The sequence below is a fragment of the Schistocerca piceifrons genome, chromosome 2 (genome assembly GCF_021461385.2).
Source record: "Schistocerca piceifrons isolate TAMUIC-IGC-003096 chromosome 2, iqSchPice1.1, whole genome shotgun sequence".
NCBI classification, from domain to species: Eukaryota; Metazoa; Arthropoda; class Insecta; order Orthoptera; family Acrididae; genus Schistocerca; species Schistocerca piceifrons.
Genome location: NC_060139.1, coordinates 476,578,142 through 476,590,225, shown reverse-complemented (window position 1 = coordinate 476,590,225; position 12,084 = coordinate 476,578,142). Strand labels below are relative to the sequence as shown.

Below are 12,084 nucleotides of genomic sequence, written 5' to 3'. Positions count from 1 at the left end.
TCTTGAAAGGAGGATATAAGATGAACATCAACAAAAGCAAAACGAGGATAATGGAATGTAGTCGAATTAAGTCGGGTGATGCTGATGGAATTAGACTAGGAAATGAGGCACTTAAAGTAGTAAAGGAGTTTTGCTATTTGGGGAGCAAAATAACTGACGATGGTCGAAGTAGAGAGGATATAAAATGTAGACTGGCAATGGCAAGGAAAGCGTTTCTGAAGAAGAGAAACTTGTTAACATCGAGTATAGATTTAAATATCAGGAAGTCGTTTCTGAAAGTATTTGTATGTAGTGTAGCCATGTATGGAAGTGAAACATGGACGATAAATAGTTTGGACAAGAAGAGAATAGAAGCTTTCGAAATGTGGTGCTACAGAAGAACGTTGAAGATTAGGTGGGTAGATCACGTAACTAATGAGGAGGTATTGAATAGGGTTGGGGGGAAGAGAAGTTTGTGGCACAACTTGACTAGAAGAAGGGATCGGTTGGTAGGACATGTCCTGAGGCATCAAGGGATCACAAATTTAGCATTGGAGGGCAGTGTGTAGGGTAAAAATCGTAGAGGGAGACCAAGAGATGAATACACTAAGCAGAAGGATGTAGGTTGCAGTAGGTACTGGGAGATGAAGGAGCTCGCACAAGATAAATTAGCATGGAGAGCTGCATCAAACCAGTCTCCGGACCGAAGACCACAACAACAACAACATCCTAGTAGTGCAAATATTTATCAGTTTACATTGACAGGTCTAAATCAGAACCTTAGTTGCTCTGTGGCGTGGTGTACTAAGATCTAACTACCTGTTGAATTAACCTTCCATGACTTACCGTTGAATGGATGTGTGGTGGTACTAGAACAGGTGTATTTTAACTTTCAGGGTCACTCACTCGAAGGACTATATCTCATTCACTCTTCACTCCCATTGCAGACTTCGGGCCATCCACTACATGTGCCCAGCAGAGAAACCAATCTAGTCCATCCAGAACACCAATTTTCAACTACAACACATAGGACAAGAGGTGTTTTTTCCTTGCTGGACACCTGGGCGTATGAGACAACATGGCAACGAATTGGAAGATGTAGCAGCTGAAGAGGCCTGCAGTTTACCTACTAAGCTCATTGTAAAGTCTGCCTACTTGCAGTGTACACTCTATTTACACACAGGAGCAAATATTAATTGAAGGAGTGGCTTGAAGTAGAATAACAGTCTGTGGCTGGTGAAATCTGCAACTCTTCTAATTCTATATGTTAGTCAATACCTCTCGACCTTTCTAACGAAAGCCCACATTGAATTGCTCAGTGAACTACTTTGCACAACTTGAAGCATTGCCACTCCCACAGGACTAACCCTTATAGACATTTCAGGAGTTTATGACTGCCAGCATGATTTTGTCATAATTTCTCCACTGCTTACCTCCAGTACATAGGAATAGTCTGAATTATAGAATTGGCAATCACTCTAACAAATAGAATGGTACAACTGTTGATTCACTTCATGGATACATTGTCAGTTCCTCCACTGTCTTCATATCTTGAAGCTGTTGCTTCATCTCAGTTGACTACAGTTTTACCCTATCACTGTTGTCCAAACCAAAACTGCTCAACGTTTGCAGAAGGTTTAGTCCACTAGGCCGATCAGATTTCAGACAGGAAAAACTGGGACACTTGTGTTTATACTTTATACCAAACTTCATTACTATACTTACACTTACCTTTCTTGTTAGTTATCATGATATTTTGAAATCATTAATAGGCCTATGCTGATGCAGCAGCTGAAAACCCCACAGCAAGAATATGTCTTCATTTTGTGAGTTGGAAAAGAATATGTAGATACATTACACATACATAAATTTTTTTCTTCAGAAATAAAAAAGACATAGTAATCATATGCAAATTATACATTTCATACTAAAATTTAAAGTTTTGTGTGATTGCGGACTGGTAGGGCAAGTGTGTGTACATACCAAATAACATTCAATAAGCACAGCTAACACAAGCCACATCGTTCACATTCTTCACAAAATGAACTTCCATATGGCTACCGGCCCATTAGGAGATGCTCCTTTATACCTTCTTTGGTTTCAATCTCCCAGGAGATTCACAGCTGTTTGGTGAGTACATGTGTGGAACGCACGGGTCCCCGAGCTATTGCAGCCTTTCTTCTTTTCTGGGCTGCTTTACCTTCTCCTTCACTGTCCTTATTTCTTTCTCTGTGCGTCTTCCTTTCTTTTTCTTGGTGTTCTTATTTAGGTCGGCCTGACTATCATCCTGACTTCACTTTGTGCTGCTGTCTTGTGTCGTTTACTTTTCCTCCTCCCTTTTGGCCTTACTTTTTTGAAGAGGTTTGACCTCTGTCTCTAAATCTGAAATCTGTTGTGTGAGCCAGGTGGGGAAAAAACTGTCCCTAGTGTGTTTGGCGTGGGTACCTCTCCCCATCCGCCTCCACCTCTGCCTCTCCTTTTTCCCCCTTCCTCCTCACATGAAACGTGTTAAACTCTCTGTCCACTCTTCAGTGGCCTCACCTCTTCCTAGGAGTAATGTTTTCTCAGTTCCTGCCTTTTGCCATCACCAAATCCCTTTTCTTTGTGGAACACATTGAGGACAAGTTTGGTGAAGTTGAGTCCTTAATCAAGACTAGATCTAGCTCCTTCCTTATAAAGACAGCTTCTGCCTCCCTCCCCGTGCCTGAGACCATTTAGGAGACTGCCCAGTGAATATCACACCTCACAAGTCTCAGAGTATGACACAGAGTGTAATTTTCCATAGGGACCATCTCCTCCAGTCCGATGATGAACTAAATGCTAATCTGGAACAATGGGGCATTCATTTCATCTGGAGTGTCCAGAGAGGACCTAAAGACCATTGTGTAGACACTGATGCTTTCATCCTGGCATTTGAGGGGTATACCCTGCCCGAAAAGGTCAAGATAATGGTATACAGATGCAACATCAAACCATACGTTCCACTTCTCGTACATTGCTTCTTTTGCCTCAAGTTCAGCCATATGTCCTTGCAATGCTACGCCACTTCCATGTGTGGTGATTGTGGCCACCCTCTTCATATGGGGAGCCCTTGCTCCCCACTGCCTAACTGTGTAAACTGCTCTTGTCTACATTCTCCTCCATCACTGGAGTGTCCAGTGTATACAAAGGGAAAAAATAATTTAGGAAATAAAGATCCTTGACTGTCTCAGCTACTTTGAGGCTCGGAAGAAGGTTGACAGACTTCGCTCTGTGAATCACTCATCCGCTTTTGCGTCAGTTAAGTCTTTCCTCTTCCTTACCACCATCCTGCACTCCTACATTTCCTCTTCTATGCCTCCTGATAGCGCTGAGGCTCCCTCTTGGAGGGCTTGGGACACCTCTCCCCAGTCTTCTCATGATAGGAAGCCTGCAACCTTGGGTCGGGCAAGGGACCGTGCTCCAAGGGACCCAAAGCCACTCATTCTCTGTCCGATCCAGACATCGCTGCCATCTATTCCCTTACTTAGAACGCCTCCTCCCTCCTTCTGAGGGAGAAGAAGAAGCAGCAGCAGCGCAACTCAAAGGACGAGGCTTCCCTGGTATCCCAGGGGGGTTTCACTTCCTCCTCCTCATTCTGAATCAGACCCAGTTTTTATGGATGCCACCCCATCCTCATCGGTGATGACCACTGATCCATTAACATGACTTCTACTCAGCTTCTTTATGTCTAACCTCGACTTTCACCATATGATAATCCAGTGGAATTGCAATTGATATTACTGTCACCTACCAGAAATACAACTCATTTCCTCTTATTCTGCCTTGCCCTCCAAGAAACACACTTCTGTGATGACCACTCTCCAATGTTTTGTGACTATCAGGTGTTCTGTCGGAACCGTGTCGGCCCCAGGATAGTGTCTGTAGGGTTCTGCACTCTGGTTCACACCAGTCATTAGTGACTGGCTTCCCCCTCATACCAACCTGGAATCAATAGCGGTATGAGTGCGAACAACCCCAGCAATCACCATTTGCAAAGTCTACCTTCCTCCCGGTAGGCCGCTTCATTATGTTGACTTGCTTACCTGAGTACAGCAACTTCTGCTCCTCCTTCTCAAGGACATCAGTGCGCACCACTCCCTGTGACAGGGTGCCACTTTGACAAGTAGGAGTCTTCTAATTGACCAACTTAATACAGATTTTGATTTGTGTCTCCTCAGTGATGGTTCCCCTGTCCACTTCGGTGCCTCTCACAGCACCTTTTCTACTTTTGATCTCACGATCTCCTCCCCTGCTCTTGTGACTTCTCTGCGTTGGTCACCCAATGATGATCTTTGTGACAGTGACCACTTTCCGTTCATTCTGTTGTTCCCCTTCCACTGCCAGGCAAACAGATTGCCACATTGAGTATTCCCCAGAGCCAAATGACTTTTATATATGTCCATTGTGCACTTCACCACCTCTCTCTCGGATTGCACTGTTGTGGTCATGCAAGACCTCTCTGTGACTCATCTTCATGCTGCTGACAGTGCTCTCCCCCATCCACTGGTGCCTCTCATCGTTGACTAGTACCGTGGTGGACCAAAGATGTAGCTGACACTATTCATGACCACTAATGCAATGTTGAAATGATTTAAATGACACATCCTTCACAGACCAACTTATCGCTTTTAAGTGTCTCCGTGTTAAGGGCCGCTACCTTATTAAGCAGAGTAAAAAAGAATTATGGGAAAGCTATGTTTCCTTCCTGGGGACATCGGGCTCCAAGCTCCGTAGCCTTCTGGATGCTCCGTAGCCTTTCGGGCCACTAGCGACGATCAACTGTCCAGGGTCTTATTGTACAGGATGCTCTGTGTACTTATCCGTTGGTCCTTGCAGAACACCTTGTGACACACTGTGCGACAGCCTTAGCATCCTGTTCCTGTATTGCTACCCTTTTCTGGCAGAACAAGCCTCAGTCTGAATCCCCACCAAGCTGAATCCTGTAATGAACACTTCACTGAATGGGAATTATTGCAGGCTCTTACCTCTTTACATGACACGGTCCCAGTCCCAGATTCCGTCCACACCCAGGTGATTCAACGCTTCGACGTTACCCAGATGCAACATCTCCTCAGGGCTTTCAACCACATTTGACTCAGAGGTGTCATCCACTTGCAATGGCCAGACAAAATAGTTATCCTTGTCCTTGAGCCCGAGAAGGACCCAGTGTCTCTCGACAGCTACTGCCCGATTAGCCTGACCGACATACTTTGTAAGCTGCTCGAGAGGATGATTAGCTTCGGATTATGTTGGGTACTCGAATCTCTGGGCCTTTAGTCCTCGTATCAGTGTGGCTTCTGAGAAGGACGATCTCCAACTGACCACTTACTCAGATTGGAAACAGCAATCCAACAGCCTTTTATTAACTGCGGGCACCTTATCGTGGTTTTCCTTGACCTACATAAGTTATACAACACAGCTTGGTGCCATTACATTTTACTCTGACCCCCCCCCCCCCTCCTCCCCCGCCCAAAACTGCTCTTCCACGTTCAAGTTAGCTCTTCACTCAGTACCTGTCGGATCCAGGAGAATGGTATCTCCCAGAGTTCTCTGTTAAGTATCACACTCTACCTCATCACCATCAATGCGCTTGTAACCTCTGTCGGGCCTCTGGTTACCCTGGCATCGTATATCAACAATTTTTTCATCTGTCCCGTGGCTTCCAGATTTCTCTCTCCAAAATGTGAGTTATGTATTTTTTCTGTCACCCCACAGTACACCCTGATCCAGAACTTTATTAAGACATTCACTACATACACTCCTGGAAATTGAAATAAGAACACTGTGAATTCATTGTCCCAGGAAGGGGAAACTTTATTGACACATTCCTGGGGTCAGATACATCACATGATCACACTGACAGAACCACAGGCACATAGACACAGGCAACAGAGCATGCACAATGTCGGCACTAGTACAGTGTATATCCACCTTTCGCAGCAATGCAGGCTGCTATTCTCCCATTGAGACGATCGTAGAGATGCTGGATGTAGTCCTGTGGAACGGCTTGCCATGCCATTTCCACCCGGCGCCTCAGTTAGACCAGCGTTCGTGCTGGACGTGCAGACCGCGTGAGACGACGCTTCATCCAGTCCCAAACATGCTCAATGGGGGACAGATCCGGAGATCTTGCTGGCCAGGGTAGTTGACTTACACCTTCTAGAGCACGTTGGGTGGCACGGGATACATGCGGACGTGCATTGTCCTGTTGGAACAGCAAGTTCCCTTGCCGGTCTAGGAATGGTAGAACGATGGGTTCGATGACGGTTTGGATGTACCGTGCACTATTCAGTGTCCCCTCGACGATCACCAGTGGTGTACGGCCAGTGTAGCAGATCGCTCCCTACACCATGATGCCGGGTGTTGGCCCCGTGTGCCTCGGTCGTATGCAGTCCTGATTGTGGCGCTCACCTGCACGGCGCCAAACACGCATACGACCATCATTGGCACCAAGGCAGAAGCGACTCTCATCGCTGAAGACGACACGTCTCCATTCGTCCCTCCATTCATGCCTGTCGCGACACCACTGGAGGCGGGCTGCACGATGTTGGGGCGTGAGCGGAAGACGGCCTAACGGTGTGCAGGACCGTAGCCCAGCTTCATGGAGACGGTTGCGAATGGTCCTCGCCGATACCCCAGGAGGAACAGTGTCCCTAATTTGCTGGGAAGTGGCGGTGCGGTCCCCTACGGCACTGCGTAGGATCGTACGGTCTTGGCGTGCATCCGTGCGTCGCTGCGGTCCGGTCCCAGGTCGACGGGCACGTGCACCTTCCGCCGACCACTGGCGACAACATCGATGTACTGTGGAGACCTCACGCCCCACGTGTTGAGCAATTCGGCGGTACGTCCACCCGGCCTCCCGCATGCCCACTATACGCCCTCGCTCAAAGTCCGTCAACTGCACATACGGTTCACGTCCACGCTGTCGCGGCATGCTACCAGTGTTAAAGACTGCGATGGAGCTCCGTATGCCACGGCAAACTGGCTGACACTGACGGCGGCAGTGCACAAATGCTGCGCAGCTAGCGCCATTCGACGGCCAACACCGCGGTTCCTGGTGTGTCCGCTGTGCCGTGCGTGTGATCATTGCTTGTACAGCCCTCTCGCAGTGTCCGGAGCAATTATGGTGGGTCTGACACACCGGTGTCAATGTGTTCTTTTTTCCATTTCCAGGAGTGTAGATGATACAGTACAGTCCCATTTCCTGGTTCTTACTTTTGGTAAAAAGCTGCTGTGGCTGCCCCATACTCACCACATGAAGACTTAATGCTGTCTGCCTCTTGTCCCACACATCTTAGGGTGCAGATAGTACTACTCTTCTCAGTCGTTATCACCCTCTGGTTTTGTTCAGAGTAGATTATGGTTGTCAGGTTTATGGCTCGTCATCTCCTTCCACTCTGCGTTTCACACTACTCCTTTCCACAGTCTCCTCGCACAAATGGAGCTGACTCCTGGTTTCTTATGCAGTCGCCATTTGTCGATTCCGTGACCGTCCCGTATACTCGTCCTCTTTGCAAACGAGGGATGCCTCTTTCTCAATACCTGCCCTCGGGTGGCATTGCTGGTCGGAATGCCTCCGTCTTCCCCGTGTGATCTCCATCTGCACTCACTGGAATGCGCCTCACGTATTTCCTCCCGCCCCTCTCCCCACTCCCCCCATTCCCCCGGACCATGCCTCGATTGTGGGTTAGGACCGATCTATTCCAGGGTCCTGAGGTCTCTGTCGCCCCTATAATATTCCAGCATATTGTACATTCCGTCCTTGCAGAATTCCAGCGTGCTACGAACTTCTACACTGATCATTCTAAAACGATAGATAAGGCGGGATATGTTTTTATGTCTCCTACTGGCATGGAACAGCGTTTACTGCTGGGATCGTGTAGTGTGTTCACAGCAGAGCTGCAAGCCATTAACAGGGCTCTACATTATTTTACTCAGCCCCCGCCCTCCGTAGTGTTTTAATATGTACTGACTCAGTGAGCAGCTTTCAGGCTACAGGTCGATGTCACTCTCGTCACCATTTGGTTTCTGCAGACGTGCCAACTCTCCCGATTTAGGCATGAGACTCCCGATTTTTCCTTCTTCCTCCCAATCTCCCGACCATGAAGACCGATCTCCCGATTTTCGGAGCAGTTTCAATACTTTCCTTACTATTTGACAATCCTGTGCCTTCGATGTATTGGTGGATGACAAGGTATGGCTGCTACTTGTCTGTGTTAACTTGGAAGATTCGTGTGGTGGCTGTCGGGAGCGACAGTAGGCGTAGCTCGCGCTTTGTATCTACAAGGAAGTAAAGAACTTATCATTGGCAGCGTTCGGAATCAAATGAATATCTTTCAACTAGTGCCAATTTCCTCCACTTCTGGTAGCACCAGCGCAGTCGTAGAGTTATCGTGGACAGGGTGTAATCTATAGTCGTTTCGAGTGAAGTGAGTAGCGTTGTTGTGTCTACGAGGCAGTGTTGCCAAGTTGGGGGATTTCCCTCTAAATTTAGGGCGAATTAAGTTGCCTAGGGGGAAGTTAGAGAGATAAATGGTTCAGGGTGAAAAATATTTACCCTCCGCTCGACAATTTCGTTCTCGACTCCCTTTTACTGCCCCACCTCCTCGCTTGCTTATCCGACAGTGTGATAAATTATTAGGGGAATTTGAATTGCAATATAGGGGGAAATGGTGTGCCAGGGCTGGCATCAGTGCTACAAGACCATTGTCTAGAACGTAGGACCATTGTGTTTTCGGTTCTGCTGTGCGGTTTGTATACTCTGTAGTAGTTGTAGGCTGCATATCTTGGAGATGTTGATTATTTTTAGTGCAGAATGGTGAAGAAATACAATGCAGTGTTCAAGAACATGTATAAGGAAGAGTTACCGTGTTTAAGTGAATCAAGGAAGGGACAAACTTACGCGTTTTGTAGTGTATGTAGATGCAAATTTTCAGTGGCTCATGGCGGGAAATGTGACATTTTTAAACATGTGCAAACTAAAAAACACAAGGAGAGTGTCCAGTGTGTAGAATGGAACCCGAAACTTAACTTCTTATGTAAACCCCAAAATGTAGATTCTGTGACAAATGCCGAGGCTTTATTTACCCCATTTATTGCAGAGTGTAACTTGACTATAAACTGTGCCGACCACGCTGGGCCTTTGTTTTGCAAAATGTTTCCCTATTCTGAAATTGCGAATGTGTTGTAATTCACAGTGGTACATGGCTAAAATTCTCCTGATTTTTCACTTTTGAAAGTTGTCATGTCTGTTTCTGCTATCCATGACCACTTCTCTGCCTTTGGCCATCCCATCTGTTCCATTGTCCTCTGGGTCTCAAGACGTGGGCGTCCCATGGAATGGACTGGCTGACCATTTGGCCAGAGAGGCTGATCCTTACCCCATTCCCTTTCATGATTTCAGGTGCAGATATGTGAATACACATCAAATCTCTCTTTCCCAAAAGTGGGTTGAAATCTGGTGCACTACTGCTCTTAGTAATAAACTGCACACAATCTGGGAGACTACTGTAGTTTGGTGCTCTTCCTTCTACTCCTCTTGGAAGGAGTCCACTGTCTTATGCTATCTACTCACCGGTCATATTAGGCTCACCTATTGTTTTCCCTTGTATAAGGAGCGAGACTGATGGTATCCCAAATATTGATGGAATGTCCCTTTCTTTTGGCCCTTCATACCAAGTTTAGTCTTCCAGATTTCTTGTCTTTAATATTAGCAGACAATTCACAGGTGGTTCAACTGGTCCTCAGTTTCCTACATCAAAGTGATTTTATTTTCAGGTATAAGGTTTTGCGTTGCTCCTGGAACAGTGGCAGGGTGGTTGTGGTTGGAGCCTCTCTTCGTGTTTTCTAGCTGTGGTACCCATGACTACTCTCCCATACAAAGACCACCCTTGTATATCTGTTTTCCCAGTTCGCAGTTTTTAAATTTGGCCTACCCTTTTATGCCTTCTGCTGTGTGTGTGTTTTAACTTCCTTCGCTCTGAATGGATCCGCCCACTTCTAGTGATCCTCTATCTTATGCAAGTAAATTTTGAACTGCGGGATTGATGACCTCGCTGTCTAGTCCCATGACCCCCCCTAAATCAACTAATCAATCAGTCATTCTTTGGTTTCGATTTTAGTCATCTCTGTTGTCTGTTCCTCATTGGAACTACTGATGGTTAACAAGGGGATGATGTAGAATGATTACAGCCAGAGACATTAGGATAGACAGTGTTGACATGCGAGAACCAACCAATTTGGAATGATCTTACCCTTTTATGTGAGTTGTTGGTCATCCGGCAATGACTCTTCATCTTCACATATGTCCTATGCCACAGAAATACTATCAAGAATTTACCAAATATGTTTACACCACAGTCTGTAACTTTCTGAACTACAACAACAACAAAGCCCAAGCCAAAATCATAGGTTTATGAAGTTTCACTATTTATTTGTGCAAAATTCAGTCCATTGGGTGGGAGTGGTTCATGACCTTCTTTTGTAAAATTCTCATGTTGTGCGCCACAACCTTCTGAATCTCATTCGAAAGTTAAATCTTAACCATTTTATGTGTATTTTTATATTTGGAAAGAGGAAATTGTCCAGATATGACAAATCTGTCGTATGTGGTGGAAGGTGAGCTATTGAGTTTTAGTTCTATTGAGGAACTGGAAATACATTGTTGCTAAATGAGTTGGATCACTGTGCAGAAGATTTTTATTTGTTTATTTTTATTTTTTCCACCCTGGTGATGTGGCACTTTCTCATTCAGAACTCTTTGTTTTTCAGTGATCATTGAAGTCACATCCTACCATTAGTCGTTTTTTACGAAAAGTTTTCTTTATGGTTAATTATGGAGTTACTTTGCAAGGTTCAGTTGAGTTGTCCATTAACTTCCAGTATCATACCATGTGGGGTAAAATGAATGCAACATTCACCTGTTTCTGTTCCATTCTGAATCCAAGATCCACAAAACCACATTTTGGGGAAGTTTAATGTCTCTTGTTTCATCTGAGACGTCACTTTCTGGTCCTCATTAATTGGTCCAGGAACAGCTACAACACTCTAATTGGTCCAAGGTGTTGTTGGCCAATTTCTTCATTCATTATTCTCCTTGGCCTTCTAAGTTAAGTCGCACCCACGAGTGGTCAATCTCTCTCTCTCTCTCTCTCTCGCGCTCACACGAATGCGCGTGCGCGCGCCCATATACACACACACACACACACACACACACACACACACCATTACAAACTTAACAAGTGTATGAATGTTTTATGGGAAGCAAATGTGGAAGAATTGACCCACACGAGAATTGTCATCCTGTATTGTGAAATAAGGCGAGAGACTAGGAGGAAAATGTAATTTTCAAGATATCAGTACTGATGTTGGAAAAGACAATTTGCAGATGTACTAAATTTTTTATGCTTTTTACAGATTTTGCCCAAATTCTGGAGGAACTAGAGAATGTCATTCCAGCATCAGAATTTCTTGCCATAGATGGAGAATTTACTGGGTTGAATAAGGGTGAGGAAGTGACAGCATTTGACACTCCAGCTTTGTATTATGAAAAACTTCGCAAAGGATCTTCTGAGTTTCTTATTGTCCAATTTGGCTTGTGTGCCTTTTTGTATGATGAAAAAAGAAAGAAGTAAGTAGTTTTTTGAATAATTATAAATGTCTGTAAATTTAGTCATTTTGCATATCAGCTTTTTAATTAATTGTTTCCAGTGCATTTCGTCACACTAATATTACTGATTGTGCAGTAAAACGGATAGTATATAATACCTGTTTCATGTGTGTGGTTACAGTCTTATTTCGATGGTAACAGCACCATGCATAATAATTTTAATTCACATTTATTACCAGATTATTATTTTGAGGCAGGCATACATATAAACTGTGGAATTTGATGAAACTTTGAATCCAGTACACAAGCCATTTGTATGAAAAAAAAGGGGGGTTTGGGGTGAGAGAGAGGGAGGGTATTAGCAGAAACGAAAGCCTTGAGAGTGGGATGGGAGAGACACTTGGATAACTCAGTTGGTAGAGCACTTGACCGTCAATGGCAATGGTCACAGGTTTGAGTCCCGGTTTGACACACAG

General features: G+C 45.3%; 1 protein-coding gene across 2 annotated transcripts in view; it reads left to right on the top strand.

The window, feature by feature from the left end:
* Positions 1-12,084, top strand: part of LOC124777982 (poly(A)-specific ribonuclease PARN-like) — a 269,719-nt gene that overhangs the window by 9,382 nt on the left and 248,253 nt on the right. For both annotated transcript variants that reach the window (XM_047253551.1, XM_047253550.1), the window contains exon 2: positions 11,416-11,629. In XM_047253551.1, coding sequence (XP_047109507.1) covers positions 11,416-11,629 — 214 coding nt within the window. The remainder of the gene's footprint in view (positions 1-11,415; positions 11,630-12,084) is intronic.